Here is a 16359-nt window from a genome sequence, read left to right on the forward strand (position 1 = left end):
AACACCTCTCCCGGTGTGTTCTGTGTACTACGCGAACAGCAGTGGTGCACGCAAGGTAACGTTTAACATCAACTCACCACTCTCGTGTTAGCCTAAACGTTGAAGAAATTAAGCTTTAGCTGTCAACATCACCACTAATTATCGTCATTCAACGCATCCAGCACGGAAAGCTTCGCTTACATCGATTCCCACAGTGCGTGGGATCATCATAATTTTTTATTCAGTTGTATTTCCTGGACTAAATATGCTCCTCCATTCCTTCACGGCTCGGAGGTTCTGCAAAAGAATTCGTGATAATGTGGCTCCGGCTAGATTCCATTTCGTTGGCGGGCTGGCGCGAGGTCACGATTTTGATTCCCTGCCTACGTGGCCGCACTTCGATCGCGGCGGAATATAAAAAACTTCATTATATTCCTTTATTATGTCGGGACGGGACGGCTACACTAAAGATAAAGCGGATGCAGCGTGCAGTCCTCCGATTTGTATGCACGTGCACCGCTGGTGGTTCCGGTGTAACAAAGAATTCTTGCTCAAAGTCCCACTCCTGTATTGAAAATGCAAATGTCTATAAATGACAGTTGTCTTCCGTAAGCCGCCCGTGAATTGTCGCTGTCCGCGAATGGCGTGTGGTCGCCGTTGTGGTCATAGGTGTGGCGAAACAACTTGCACGATATCTTTGAGTGGCGCCCTCTCACGTGTGACGTCATCGGGGAAGGGGGTGGGGGGTGGGGGTCCGTTGCCGCGCCGCGCTCGCTACGTGAACGCAACTTGAAGCTGTCGGCCGACCTGCTCTGCTCGAGTTTTTGAGATGCGAGTCTGCAGGCTTTTTCGACCAGTATGTACAGAATGTTCCAGAACACTGTTTCCTGCGAAATCGAGCGTAGTAGTAGTCGTCACCACGCTCAGTGTGGATTGCACCTGGCGTCGTCTGCTAGTCATCATACGCGCGTGTACGGCGTTGGCTTCTCGTGTTCCGTTTTCATGGCCCACTCATGATGATTTGTCGTCCCTTTTTCGACAATGAACTGCGGCATTTGGCATTCATCTACTGTGTCTGCGCTGCAACAGTGTTTGTCTGTTCAGCGCGTGCTGCGTTTTCGGTGGCCCACTCCGTTTGCCACAGACATTCAGATTGTGTTGCTGCCCAGCGCGTTAAGCATATCACGAAAGAAGTTTGGTGCTGTTCTCAGAAAAATAGGTGGTCACTGCGGTGCGTTAATGTGTTCACTGCATTAGCGGTATTACAGCAAAGTGAGGTCTGGAAAGTCTAATGGAATAGCGGACAAAATTAGTGAGCAAAGCAAAATTACGTTGTCTTGTGCTGCATTACTGACCTTCGCATAATTTTTAATTAAAATTGATTACTTCCACCGTGACACAGCTTGGCCCTGCGTGTTAGTCGGCTCAGCGCAATCCTTTGTGTCCTTGCTCTTATCGTGGGTATACCGTGCACATTCCCCGGGCTCGATTCGTCCAGCTATGATAATTACGGCTATCGTTTAACAAAAACAGGCGACCACCTTTTCTTAGACCCGCCGTGGTTGCTCAGTGGCTATGGTGTTTGGCTGCTGAGCACGAGGTCGCGGGATCGAATCCCGGCCACGGCGGCCGCATATCGATGAGGGCTAAATGCGAAAACACCCGTGTGCTTAGATTTAGGTGCACGTTAAAGAACCCCAGATGGTCAAAATTTCCGGAGTCCTCCACTACGGCGTGCCTCATAATCAGAAAGTGGTTTTGGCACGTAAAACCCCAAATATTATTATTATTACCTTTTCTTAGATCACCGGCTCCAATATATTTTGTTCTTTCTGTAAGCGGGTTTAGGTTTGCTGGTGCTTGAGCGAATAAGTAGCCGGAGCGCTAAACACACAGAAAAAAGAAGGGGGGGGGGGGGGGGCAGACGTATAAAAGTAGGACGTACGTTCACGGGCTTTTCTGCGTTTCCGGTAGTTGGAAAGCGCGTTGAACAGAAATAGTATTATACTAACCTAAAAAAAGACAATTTATTTCTGCATCAGAAAGTGGTTATGAGATTTATTAGTAAGAAAACAGTGCAAAGCATGCTTGACGATTGGGAACGATAGCGCGTGGTGCCCCGCTAATGTTCAAGGTAAACCGCTTGTTAGTAAAATAATGTTTTTTTTTTTTAATATGCAACACCGATTGGCTCGAATTATGAGCCGACTGTGAAATTTGCATTCAACTACAATGCCGCTTAGTCAACGAGAAATTTTGCGAATAAGCCTTGCGATCGTGTTTCCAAAGCTGTGTGGACTCATTTACTCGCTCGGCGCGATGTTTTATGACTGAGTCACGAGATCGTGTCCCTGCCCGCGAGAGATATGGTCACGCACACGCACACACGCACGCACGCACACACACACACAGAGAGAGCGAGAGAGAGAGAGAGAGAGAGAGAGAGAGAGAGAGAGAGAGAGAGAGAGAGAGAGAGAACGAGAGAGAGACGATATTCTAATTGACATGAAGAGAAATAAATGGAGCTAGGCAGGTCATGTAATGCGCAGTTTAGTTTACTGTGCATAGTATACTCATAGTATACTGTACATAGTAATCTAAGTATACTCCACACGAGCGTGTTTGCATTTCGCCCCCCATTGAAATGCGGCCGCCAGGGAAGTGATCGAATCGGCGACCTCGAGCTTAGCAGCGCTACGCCATAGCCACTGGACTATCACATCGGCTGTCACATCGGGCGGTTATATGGAAGATACATTTAATATACAAGGTGTGTTGTCCTCCTAATGCTGGAAATAATAAAACTACCGCTAGGAAAAGAAAAAAAAAACACACACACACACGGATAGTAATTGGAGAGCGCCGTCATCGGTCGCGCACGAGGCTAATAGTGGCGGTGTTCTGTCGAGAGGGGACCACGGCGCGGGGTTGTTTTGTCTGTGCTTTAAGAGGAAGCTTTAGCTCGGGTGCTCATATCTAAATACATGTAAAAGGAGAATTCGTTTTTCTCGGCAACCACTGCACCAAATTTAACAAGGTTTGTCGCATTTAAAACAAAAACTTAAAATCTAGTGACTGCTGGTCTCGGAGTATTGATTTAGGTCGTCAATTTTTTATTAAAAATTGTCGAAATCAAAAATTTTTGAAAAACGAAACTATCAAGTTTACAACTCTGTAACTCAACAACGAAAAATGATAATACAATTATGTGAATTGCATCTAATAGTGCATCTAAAGCGGACAAAACTGATATGTTACACATGAATATAAAAAAATTTAGTAATATGGAAATACAGCTTTTGCAAAACCCTTGTAACCAACGTAACAAATTCACGTAAGATGTAAAATGACATATCGACTTTGTCCGCTTTGAAAGATCTAATGGATTCCGTTTACAAAACCGCGATACCTGTTCTTGAAGCAGAACTATAAATTTGTAAACTTCGTGCTTCTATTTTTTTTTCAAACGGTCGAATATTTGAAATTTTTTAAACAAAATTCAAGCCCTAAATCGAAATTTCGCTTCCAACAGTCACTAGAATTTAACTTTATCTGAAATGCAACAGATTTCATTAAAATCGGTCCAGGGGTTATCGCACAAAAACGTTTTTGCGTTTTACATGTACTTGAATAGGCCGCGTCGGAGTTGAGCACGAGCTAAACCTTCCTCTTAAAGGGGGTGGTGGGCGTTGTTTACCTTAATTTTATACCAACAAATGCTGGTTTTGTTGCATTTCGCTGTGAATGATGCGGGATATTCCGCAAACTGCGGCACTGCCGCCTGTCCAATTACCCGCAACTATTCTGTAGACCAGCAACTGTGGGTCTCAAATTGTTATGAAAGCTTTGCCGCCGAAACAAGATACTATATTGAGGAATATAACCAGCAACTTTCGTCAAGCATGCGGGCTGAGTTTATCCTCGTAGTTATCTCAAATTTCATGCTCGGACCTACAGTTTGGTTTTGTATACACGCTTAACGCGTCGTTTTCTCCAGCTAATTTTATTGCCGTGTTTGCCGCGTGTAACAGAAGGCAGCACGGAAATTGTGTGCGCGTGTTTGTGTGAGATGGTTGCGCCGTTAACGGTGATATAGCTAGTATAACGGTAAATGCTCTAGGGCACTAGCAACACCAGAATAAGAAGGGGGAGGGGGGAGAGGAAAGAAACACGATGCAAAGGTTTCAAACCGTGACGCTGATTCGATTTAGTATTTTTCTCGGTAATTGTAAGGTTGCGACCCGTATATCAAGCGAATGACCTGAATCCCGACCTGTATATGTAGCGCACTATATTCGCGACCGTCATAACCCGGCCGCTCATGTTTCAACTCTTTTGTTTTTTGCTTTTCCGACACCTGTTGTGAAAGCAGTTCAGTGCACCTCTGAATGTAGCACTTATTTTTACATCTTTATAATGAAAAGGTGCGACATACTCATTTACGCGGAGCATTAATGTACGTGTCTTCGCCGAACTCGTCTGCAAGCTAGAGTGCTTTTCTCGCTGTGTGAGCAAAAGCGCGTTGCACTTGAGAGCGTTGTTTCCGGTCTGTCCGCGCGTTACTTTTATAGCAGCTGGCCGTATCTCTCCAGATGCGCAATAACTGCTTATCAGCCGCAAGCAAGTACGAAAGAGAGGGAGGAAGAAAAAGGCCGAGCACGTGCGCGTGTTTAGGGGATTGCCCTCTCGACAATGGGCACGTAGAAATGTCTAGCTGCGCCGGAATTCATTCCGACGCGCCGATATCGCCGAGTGGCTCTCCTTCGGGCAAAGATAAAGCGCGAATAAAGAAGAGCGCGCCCCGTCTAATCAGGCGCGCGCTTCGCTCTCCTGTCCAAATAGGGCTGCGGCGACAAGCTCATGAATGGCTGGGAACGCGCTCGGCGAACGCAATCCATTATTGGGGCTACAGCTGTTAAATACGTGCCTCGCGTGGCGGCCTCGACAGTTTAGTCCAATAGCGGCAGACGACATATGTGCGGTGTTTTGCCGCAACATATGCCGCCGTGGGGGGTGAGGAGTCCATTGCGGGACCCCGCCGGTGGCTCCACCTGTCGACGCAGCGCAAGTGAAGGGCGGACGGGCGGGCGCGCACGCACGCAGGCAGGTGCACGCGACCGCACTTTTGCTGGCGCGGAGGGGGAGAGCGTCGCCGGCTGCGGCGCTGTTTCCGCTCGCCGGCGCACGCAGCGGGTCGCGTGAGGCGTTGACGTCAGCGCTGGCACGTGAGCGGCGGCGTGACGCGCCGCGTGACCGGCGCCGCAGCAGACCTCGACGGCGGCAGAGCGCAGGTTGGCTATCGTGGCACACGGCAGCGGCGCGAGTAGCGCAATGGACGCCGGCTGGGAGCAAGCGCTACGGCTCAAAATGGAACAGCGGTGAGGCCCCGTGTGCGCGCGCGCGTTTGCCGGCCGAGCTCTGAGCTGCGTCGGTGCTCGCGCAGGAGCCTCAACTTCTGCGCCCTGGAGCGGCGGCGGCCACAGCCGGGCGACATGCTCGAGGACGCCGAGGAGCTGGGCCGCAAGAAGGCCGCCCGGGTGAGTGTGCCCAGCAGGAGGGCCTGGACGAGCCTCTGCGGGAGACGTGGTGCCCAGGATTGCAGTCCAAGCTGCGGACGCCCCCGCCCAGGAGCCCGCCGCTTGGACTGGGATCGAGGGCACCACCGCTTCGGCAGAGTGAGTGCTGCGACTACACACCGCAGCCGCGCCCTGCTGCTGGGCATTCTCTTTTATCACTTCCTCCACTTGTTTACCGCCGCCCGGTCGCGCCAAGGACGCGCCGAAGGCCGTCGCACGTGACTCGGCCGCCGTCACGTGGCGGCTGCTCGCGCGAGAGAGCCATCGGCGCTGGCCCGACCGGCTCTCCTTGGCGCTTCTTCCGGGACGGTCAGACGAATCGATCCTGCGCCGACCGCGCCAAGGTCGCGCGCTGCCGCTCACGTGGCCGAAACCCGACACCCGCGGCTCGGAATGGGCGCGCCCCGAAAATAGGGGGCCGCCCCTCTATTCCGGGTCGCACGTGCATGCCGGCACCGCCCGGGGCGCCGGCGGCCCCACTTATGCTAACGTTCTGGCTGCACGGCGCGCAGGACCCCATGTCTCACCGGATCATCGAAAAGCGGCGCCGAGACCGCATGAACAACTGCCTGGCCGACCTGAGCCGACTCATTCCAGCCGTCTACCTCAAGAAGGTAGCTGCCCCACTCGCGCGCACCCACGGGCTACCACCGGCCCACATGGAGCGCCCCCTCGCGCATTGGCCGCCCGCTCAGATGCTTGTCTCGCTTGTGTGTCGTCTCGCTCGGTGAAGTCCGGCAGCTGTGTGCTCTCTGTCACAGTGCACGTGCGCCGCAGCACAGATGCGGCGAGAGAGCGGCCTTTCTTGCAGCAGGTGAACGCACTGCTCCCGTAGGCCGGCATCAAACGTAAATGTCTTGTGTCGTCACGTCACACGTTTCTTGTCCAAAAAAAAAAGCATCTGCCCAGCTGCCCGCCAAAGCACCGAGAGAGCGCCGCATGTGGGCCGTCCCTAGCAGCGTGCCATCCTCGGGCCTTCACCCTCCCTGGTGTCCCCATTTGCAGGGCAGAGGCCGCATTGAGAAGACAGAGATCATCGAGATGGCCATCAAACACCTGCGGCACCTGCAGGCACACTCCTGCAAGGACCCCAGTAAGTAAATGTGCAGACACTGTCGTTATACTTCCCTTCTGCAGTGCTGGCTTTACCCCACCACAGCCACCTGTGAAGTAGTCCAGAGGGTGGACAGCGACCACCGGCTCCAGTACCGGCTGGGCTTCCAGGAGTGCCTCTCGGAAACGGCGCGCTTTCTTGTGGACCTGGATGGTGCGGGGGACGACATGTGCCTACGGCTGGTTGCCCACCTGCAGAAGCACTTCGACAAGATCTCTGGAGCTGGTGAGCATCTCAACAGAAAGGCAGCGCTATGGGCATGAAGTGGCAAAGAAGATTTGGGGTATGCAAATTTCTCGTAGCGGAGAAGGGCAATGACCAGTTTTGCATTGTTGCAGTGCCCACCAGATTCTGCCGAAGTCAATGCCTTGATGTAACTAAAGGCCATTGGTTGTGCACGCTTGTAGCTCTGCTATTTAGAATTGACAGAGGGTTGGTGCATGCAAAAACAAATAAACTCTGTGTTAGCAACAGAACGCTATTGACAGATATTGTAATTATTTTTCTCTATGCAGCCAGTGCTGTCCAAAGTGTCCTAATGTTTAATGGCCACTCTTAACTGCACTGTTGACATTATGTACCAATGCATAGTGAACGTCAGCTGGGCTAGTTGGTTGAATTGTCATATTTACAGTGCTGAAATTGGAAAACAACATGAAATAGACAAAGTTGAAAGGGGTTGTTTTATTGACTTGCTCATTAATCTGCAGGGCCATGCTTCCCATCAGGCCTGATGCTTTCTGATGAGGACACGCCGACAGAGCCTGAGCCCCTTCTCGAGCGGCTAAGGAACAATCCGGATCGCCAACCAAAGCAAGAACCGACAGCTCCGCACCCAGACAACTCGTGTTCATCCTCGTCGTCCTGCTCTTCCGTCAGTCAATTGAGAGAAATGTTGCAGAATCCAGGTCTTAGTGTACAAGAGGTCATGCGGCGCTCTGATTATCTTCTCCCAAAGCCGATGCCTGTGACTCCAGCCCCAACTGAGGAGACCTACAAGTTCAAAAATGACATCAAAGACCGCTTCCATAAGGATGCTCAGTGGAGTACTATTGAACGGAATTCCGCCCCCACCGAAGAGCAGCGGCGTCACTCCCACACCCAGGGACCGCTGGCACCTGCCCCAAGTCCCACCAGATTAACTGTATCAGCACCTCCTCCTGAGGTTCCCCCTGAGCCAGCCGATAGCCCTGCGCCACCTGGTGTTGCTGCATTTGCATTGCACCCACGCGGCGCATACTACATTCCCGTGACCCTAGACCCCGCCGTCGTTGGACCTGCCTTTTCGTGCATGGGCGATGACCCCAGCCCTCTGCACCCAGTCAGCATCTCTGTGCACTTTGGCCGGCAACGTGTGCTAGGCCCACCCCCGTGGTCACAGTGCCCGTGGCGCCTCCGCACGGGCGAGCCCAATGGCTATGCCTGATGGACACCTCACACCTAGGTGATGCGTTGCGTACAGAGTGCTTAGGCTCAGTTTTTACTTTTGAGAAGGAGCACGACTGCCCAGAAAGATGCCCAACAAAAGGGAGGGTTTTTTTGGCAGGCTAAACACGTGTTGACATTGAACCATTATGCTCCACCATTGTTTCAAACTAGCCACAGGCTTCACATCTCTGCTGCATTTGCATACATACACACAGTCAACAGTGTTGGTTGTACAGCTTCATAAATGATTTTTTTTTCAGTTCGGGGCACAAGTTCATCACTGCGCGAGGCAACCACTGTCAAGAGATCTCGACAGGGCAGGAAACATCCAGTCACTTCCTGCACAAGCCATCAACTTCTCATGTTTGTCTTTTGAGGCCTTTTACCCTCGAAGGTAGTTGCAAGGCATGCACCTCTTCTCGGCATTCCTTGTTGCCTTGATCAACACTGTGAGGCAAGCAGTCCCTGCACTCTGTACAAAATGCAGAAGCTAGTCCAGTTCATTAGCCCTGTGCCTTCCTGTTCCCACATTTTAATTTTTTTGTCCCTGGACAGGCAACCAATTTAACTTATTGCTCCCTATTTATGCTGTTGTTGAGTTTGCCGAGTTTATTGTTTGCGAGTGCATGTCCACCAATAAAGGCAGCCTTGTTGGACCTCGTCTTTTTCTATTTTACTCTATTGCCCCACTCTGTGTGGCCTTGACGGGTAATAACCATTTAGTATTTAACCTCGAGCTATGTTACCAGCTATTGGTAACTTGATAAAAAGTGGGTGGTTTTCCATATATGCTTGGTACATGGTAAATTCGCTCCAATAGTCAAACTTGTATTTGCCTGGAGAGAAGTCAGAGTTCTGTCTTGCGCACATTCCTCCATCTAGCTACTCTGCACTGGCGGAGGAGGGAAAGGAAGAGTAAATGTGGGTGACAATGTAGGAGGGAAAAGGCGATAATGGACGAGCCTACTAATAGCCTAGATTAGACCTGCACTTTTTAAACACTTGAAAGGCTGGCCTGAAAACTAACTTCTCTTTGAGCATGCATTGTAGGTGCGTAAAAAGCACAACTGCCTTTTGAGGCTTCTGTACTGTACGGCCTTTCATTACAGCCTTGGCTATAAAATGTTAACATAAGGCTGCTCTGTCTAGAAATAATCGCAATTAGTTTTCTTATATTCAGGCATGAGAAGGCTTTGAAAGCTGCAGATACAATAAAATGATTTCATACATTTTCTACTCCCAGTGTAGTCTAGGTGCCAGGTATATATTCCCAGTGGGGTTGGGGGGAAATTGAGTGGCATATGCCCATGCCACTACTACTCGCCTGTATTCCTAAGGTGTCGCCAAATCGATCTTGAGACTTGACAGCTATTCGGTGATCAACAATGAGCTGCTGTTACAGTATTATTATGGACAAGGCGTGGAAGCGATCGCTGATTGGGTCAAGGGAAAGGCCACTGAACTGAGGGCGTGAAACAGATTGATATTCTCCCAGCTAAAAAATAGCGGAATGTTTTCGCCTTTCTCATTATTTCAATGTTTCTTTCGAAATCTCAAGGTGCTCCCGCTGGAAAGGCCCCACTGATATCTTTTCAATGATTTACGTTTCACAGCCTTCCCAAATAACTTTGAGTCGGTTTGGCACCTAACTTGGTAGAGCAGTAAATGAGGGATACAAAAGAACTGATTGTTCCGAAAATGTATCTTTCTCGATAATTCTTCCAGAGCTAACTAGAAAAACACTCCTAGAAATCTTCATCTTACGCTTTCGTTTGTTTACTTGTTCTTGGCTGTGTCCTTCCTGTGTTTGTTCCCTGCGCGAGACAATTTGATGTGGTTCCTGGTTTGCCAAGTAAAGAATATGTGTATATCACAGGTGCACTTGTGATATACACTATTTCATTTCTCTTGCGGGTTTACGTGCCTTTGTACCGAACGGTGGGAATTAGTAACATTTGTATTAGTGAAAGCACCCCCCTCCCCTGAAAAAAAATCCTGGGTATGTGCTTGCCAGGTGCCCTACCTGCAATTTTGCATTCAGATGGCAGCATTGAATATACTTTGATGCAATCTGAATGTAAAGAATATGCTTCACTGTAAAAACGTTCAGCAATTAAGAAAATATTCAGAGGTGATATATGCCACAGATGGTAAGGAAACATTAAAACTAATGCAGGAATATTGGGAATAATGAAGTGTCCATAAGAAATTGGCCTGTTCATCAACAACGTCCAACATTTCAACATGTGCCTACATTCAAAGGCGTATACAAATTGCTTAAATATGAACTTAAATGGCAAGTTCAGCATTTATGCGTCAATTTTACAGACTTCATGCAAGGCTCCGCCTGTACAAGCATGGAACTGACATAGACTGGTTCTTTAAGTGCAGGGTGATTCAAGTAAACCTGAAACTACATGTTTTGTCATGCTGTCACAAATGAGCCAATTTCGTTTTCATTTATATGAATTATCGTTGGAGGGTTTTTCACTAAGGCAGAAGATTTACATCTAATGCCTGCCGAGAAGCATCAACATTAAGAAAGGGTCATTCTATAGTGGAAACATTGGCCGCGTGGAATTTCTTTTTCAGGCAAACATAGTAACACCCTCCGGCAGCCAAATATATGCTATCGCATTAAAATACCAGTTAGTGTATTTGTGTTGGTTTTAAGAGTAATGGTGACTGTTATGAAAAACATGCCCAAATTTAATATAGATGAAATTCGGAGCTTTGCAGGCATTCTCTGTACAACTTTAATGTGTACAAAGCAGGGAAGGTGTTTGAGCTCTGCTGTTATTGCGGTTGGTGTGCAAGTCTTGACTCATTCCCTTCTTGCAAGAGCAGAAAGGCCAGGTTTTCTTTCTATCTCTCCTTGAGTACAAGCATGTTCATTTTTGAGGTTGTCATTTGTGTGGTTAAGCCTGTTTGGACAGTTTTATTGGACTCCGTAGTCTACTGCTTGCAATAAATTACAATAAATTGCAGTACATTACACTGAATTTCTTAATGTATATTTGCAGTTCTAGAAATGTGGATTAGGCAACTGCATCTACCTCCAAAAAAATTTTGCTTTTCTTCCTCCATGGAAAGCTTACGCTGAGGTGTCCGACTTTCAAGTGTAGAATAGACGGAAGTAAAAATATAGCTAGGGAATAAACTTCCAATGTGGTTTTGATAACCCAAGTTACTGCTAGTTTGGTTTCATTCAAGCACCAGCTGCCATTTGACATGATACAACAGCCACCACTGCAACTTCGGAGACCTGCTTAGTGCGAGACTGAACTACTTCGTAATTATCATGGTTATATTGCACTTAGTTTTACAATGACTATATTAAGTGAAGGACAAGACGTGGACGTACGTAGTGCGAGTGTAACCATGTGTGTTAACATTGTAACCCTTTCAGTGTCTGGTTTTTTGGGAGGCGACGCACCTCCGGCATCAGGGCTTTTTTCTTTGATATTGCAAAACAAACACAATGGTTTATTTTTGGTTATGCAAAAAGAAAGAAATCACACGGATAATGACAAATGCTCTTTTGGTATGATCCTCTCATTGCTATCTGATTTCTGTGACATGGTGGGACAGAAATGTGAAAACTTAACGGTACATCAGTGACACTGAAAGGGTCAAAAAAAGAATGAGAAAGAATAATAGATATTTGTATGCTCTTTATATGAAATTGAAGTGTGCTTTTCTCACTTAAGTATATTGGTTATTTTTCTATTTCATGCAGTCTTTAGACTGTGTAGCTGCATGATGTTGTAATCAGTGAACCTATATGTGCTCTTCCACGTGGAATGGTCGAAGCTGTGTTGGCTGAAACTACCTGATAACATGCTCAGATCAGTAGATGCTAGGCAACTAGTTAGCTTCTTCATTCCCTGAGCTCAGTGATGTTTAGTAGCCATGGTATTTTTGGTTTAAGTGCATATTTCCTAAAACTTTAGTTTGGTGCAAACTGCTTAGGATGCCAATCCCTTTTCCTAATCTCAACTAACCAAATACCACCATTGATCATTATGTTGTATAATAGGTTCACTTTCACGCTTCTTTATTGTGTGCTGCAATTTGCAGAACTGCTTTGCTTCCTTTGCACATTCACAAATACCCTCTGGCAGTGAATCCGTATTAGATATGGGTTCTTCCGTGTTCAACGACGAGGGTTGATGAGTAAACCCCACTTTTTAATACATTATTATTCCTTAATACATTATTATTACTATCGGTACTATACTAAAAGTTCCCTGTGAAATAAAATTATTTCACTGTGTAGAAAAGCAGGGCTAGACAGCTTCAGACAGGGTGGTTATGTGAAAAGACACAACCTAATGTTTTCTTTGTTCAACATTCTATCATCAGATTTGCATATTCAAAACAGCACCACTAAGAAAATATTAGCAGTGAGGAAATGGAATGTGAAATTATGCAATTGTGTAATGTTCACCATGTTCTTTCGTGGTCCAACCAAAGTCTTTACTGTTTCAATGGTAAGATAAGGCAGTAATTAAACTTCACAGATGAAAATCTTGCTCAACAACTAGCCTAAGAGTTCCGACAGTGTCTTGTCATGCATCTCGTGTTAAGTGGTGCAGTCGGGTGATTTCGGCTCGTAGCACAAGACGGACTTTAAAGGAGGTGCTAAGGTTAAGCCATTGCTAGCAGTTCTGAAGACAGCATATCTTGTAGGTACATTCTAACAACTTAATTACACTCTACAATAAATTCTGTTGTCATCCTCCATCAATTAAATTTTAAAAATTTCAGACACGCCATTGCCAGCACGTCTTTCGAAAGTTATGTCTACCTGCAACCAACAGCACTCCTCAAATACTGAAGGGCTTCTTAGCGATGATGCTGGGCCTTTTAAGATCGATTTTTAAGGGTAAAATATTTTAACCATAATAGTGCACGCAGATGAAAACGGACTCTTGCGAAAGCACACGGACCATCATGATAGCAACACTCTTGACGAGTCATATATTCTCTCTTACTGATGTTACAGGAACATGACTGTGTTGTCTTAACTTTTGTGTATGTATGTAAGCATTCCATTAATAACATGCTAAGATACTATGCAAAGCTGCTTTACCTGCAAAAGAAAGAAGCGAGCATTTGCCTGTTTGAATGTAGTTGAACTTCACTACTGCAAAATAATGTTACAGAAACGTTCAGTTCCCTACTAAAATGCATACAAATCTGCACGTGGAAACATGTGTTAATAAAAATATCAGTTCTTGCATAGTCTGCAAAGCCTCACCACTAGTACAAAATAAAATCACTGCATCCACTTTTCAGTGCTGTACGGTTCTCCATGCTATTAGAGCAGTGAAGGTCCCTTTGAAATAATCACTCATCTTTGGCTTTACACAACGCTTTTCAAGGAATGGTTTTGTTAATCCAACCGTAACATTTAGAATTATGCCTGCAGTTGAGCTGTGTGTCGGCAACTGCAGCTGAAATTACTATACTTGGCTGTTTCTTCCCTCCTGCTTTCTTCAGTCTTTTCACTCTTTCCTGTTATTTACATTTTTGCTTCCATCTCTCTGCAATATCAAAATGGTTGAGGTACCCGTGCCTGAAGACCATTTCTACTCAAAGCAGCCATGCCATCTGACATCAGCTGGCAGTCGGCTGGCATTTCGAAAAATAGCAAAGAGGAGCCGACTGTTAGAAAAGACTGAGAGCTACCTTAACATCCCACTTGTTAACTACACGTGCCATGTATAACCACACAACTAGGCGAATCAAGATTGAGAGGTGGTTCAAGGGCATTTTTAATATGTGTTCCATCCAGTTGCCAAGTTAAAGGTGGTTCTTTGCTTGCTCACACAGTCATAAATACAAGAAATAATTTTTCTTGGTCATGTTATTCAGCTTGTGTAGCATGCAAAATCGAACTGCTTGAAGAGGCTTAAGAACATTAGTGAACATTATAATGCTCCAGTTAATATAAACCCAACAGCAAATATTCCAGCCCTAGTAGGAGCTGAAGGATATAAGAAACTTTACTGGCATTTGAATGAAAATGAAAAAAATTCACCGACAATTACGATACTCCCTAATGCGAAATTCGAGCGGAGCTTGATACGTATTATCCGTATGTTCATTTCGCGATATATTGTTGGGCATGGACACTTTGTCTCATGCGCCACATTGCAAACGGAGCCAAGTGTGCCGAGACTGCCTTGCTAATTGGGAGATCGTGAGAGGTAGCACGTGGGCGATGCGCGGGTGCAATTCACAGCAGCCATCACAGACAGGCCTCCACTCATGCAGAGCTTTGTTTCCATATATGGCATCGGTGGACACACTCGCCGCATGCCATCGGTGAACAGACCACAGCGCGCTACTCTGGTGCCATCTCGTATAGCTGTCGCCGCAGAGCGCGTCTTGCATGGCACTACGCTTTTAAAGCGAAGCTTTCTTTGCCTCTTCCTTCGACTTTCCTACTGCTGCTGCTGCTGCTGTTGCTACTGCTGTCGTGGTCAGGGGTGGTTCAGAGCATGTATATATACGACAGGCGCAAGTAAGAGTATGAGGGGAAAGGTGACAGGAGAAACTCGTTTTCACACTACCGCATCGAATGTGCACAATGCCCTCTGGAGCTCCCTGGCCATCGCCACATTAGCTGCTTGACACCTGTAATTATCCGTGACTCCCCTCAGAATCATTGTACAAACTGTAGCGCTTCCCTTTCTACTAATGTGCGAGGCCAGAGGGGACGCAGATAGAACTGTAGAGAGGAGAAGGAGAGGGAGAAGAAGGCAGTTCCCATACAAGAGAGTCGGGGGAGGTGACGTGAGAAGGCAAGGCAACCCCACTACTATACGACAACGGTTGCGGGGAAACAAGATAAGCTTAAGTTCAATGTATAGTATAGTACATTGCTGCTATTTCTGAAAAAGAAACGCCATGCAAATATGTCAAGCAAGCAACTTATGCAGGGCATGCAGAAGCAGAGCTGCATTAATTAAATGCACCGCAAGGTCCAGGAGACGCTACGGAAGCGGTCAACTGTCAAATCAACACTTCTGTTCCTGCCGCATTAGCTTTGCGGCTACGGCATTGCTAGAGGTCGTGGGTTTGATCTCAATCGCAGCAGCCGCATTTTGACGGAGTCGAAATAGAAAATGCACGTGCACTTAGATTTTTGGGCATGTTAAAGAATGTCATGGTGTCAAAATTATCAAGTGTCAAAATCTGGAGTCTGCCGCTAGGGCTTGCCTTAAGATTCGAGTGTGGTTTTGGCAAGTACAGCCCCATAATCCAATTCAAGTTTAATACTTCTGCCACAATGCGATGTGCCATGTGAGGCAATGACAATGTTTAACCCTCTCAGAGGTTATAAAATATGGCGCCCAACAATGCCTCAAGCAAACACCTCTCCCTGTGTGTTCTGTGTAATATGCAGACAAACAGCATTTAACATCAACTCACCACTCTTGTGTTAGCCTAAACGTTGAAGAAATTAAGCTTTAGCTGTCAATATCACCGCTAATTATCAATCAAAGCATCCAGCATGGAAAGCTTCGCTTACATAGATTCCCACAGTGCGTGGGATTGGCATAATTTTTCGTCACTCTTTCGCCATACCCTCCTCTTCAGCTTTACACTTCATGGTTCCGCTGCACCTTCCTCCTCTGCTTTCAAACACTGCACTCAGCGTTGGCTCTTTCTCCTTTTGCTGTGTTTGTTCGCTCCGTTACACCAACACTGAACGCAGGAACTAGCACCCAACAGCTGCGCTCTAAAATGTGTTGTGTTTCTTCTACCAACTGATGAGCTGTTTATATGTTTAAATGATCTCGATGCTGCTAATAATGCAATACCCTGTAACAAGGTATTGTTATAATCATTCCTGGCATTAAGTGCCCTATAATTACCATACCTTTATTAATAGTAGGAGGTGTTTACATTATTCAATGCTCCAATATATCTGAACCTTTATTTATTCCTAATGTGCCTAGATACTTTTTTTCAGCTGTGCGATGACAGTTCGAAAAAACTAGCACTCGCATTACTAGACGTACTTTAACACATATTAGAGCGCAGCTCTCGGGCACCCGTTCCTGGTATGAGCGTCAGTGTCCCGCAGCGTAGCCGCACTTGTGCTACTGCTCGTGCATTTGCTGTCTTCTTCCACAGCTGGCTCCAAAGCCGCTCATCATGCCAGCATTCCCATACTGCTCCTCCCTCTGCGAAGGCACTGACGGTCGTTGCCAGTCTGTGCAGTATATCACGAAATGAAAGCACGTA

At 46.9% G+C, this 16359-nt stretch overlaps 1 protein-coding gene across 5 annotated transcripts; it reads left to right on the forward strand.

Annotated features, from left to right (window-relative positions):
• The first annotated feature begins 4953 nt into the window (after window positions 1-4953).
• LOC142585878 (uncharacterized) lies at window positions 4954-8753 on the forward strand. 5 transcript variants are annotated; one of them, XM_075696955.1, is made up of 7 exons: window positions 4954-5357; window positions 5423-5654; window positions 6068-6169; window positions 6561-6648; window positions 6715-6894; window positions 7380-8113; window positions 8358-8753. In XM_075696955.1, exons 1-6 carry the CDS (start codon window positions 5311-5313, stop codon window positions 8093-8095), a joined length of 1365 nt encoding a protein of 454 aa, XP_075553070.1. In that variant the 5' UTR covers window positions 4954-5310; the 3' UTR covers window positions 8096-8113; window positions 8358-8753. The 5 variants fall into 5 exon arrangements, with proteins under 5 accessions (XP_075553070.1, XP_075553071.1, XP_075553069.1 ...); XM_075696954.1 differs by having other exon boundaries at window positions 4957-5357; window positions 7380-8753; XM_075696957.1 differs by having other exon boundaries at window positions 4965-5357; window positions 5423-5516; window positions 7380-8753.
• Window positions 8754-16359: the final 7606 nt, after the last annotated feature.

The sequence above is a fragment of the Dermacentor variabilis genome, chromosome 6 (genome assembly GCF_050947875.1).
Source record: "Dermacentor variabilis isolate Ectoservices chromosome 6, ASM5094787v1, whole genome shotgun sequence".
NCBI lineage: Eukaryota > Metazoa > Arthropoda > Arachnida > Ixodida > Ixodidae > Dermacentor > Dermacentor variabilis.

Coding starts and splice junctions, on each gene's coding strand:
- LOC142585878 (XM_075696955.1), top strand. CDS start 5,311: ATGGACGCCGGCTGGGAGCAAGCGCTACGGCTCAAAATGGAACAGCG. Junction 5,655..6,067: donor GGCACCACCGCTTCGGCAGA/GTGAGTGCTGCG, acceptor CACGGCGCGCAG/GACCCCATGTCTCACCGGAT. Junction 6,895..7,379: donor CGACAAGATCTCTGGAGCTG/GTGAGCATCTCA, acceptor ATTAATCTGCAG/GGCCATGCTTCCCATCAGGC.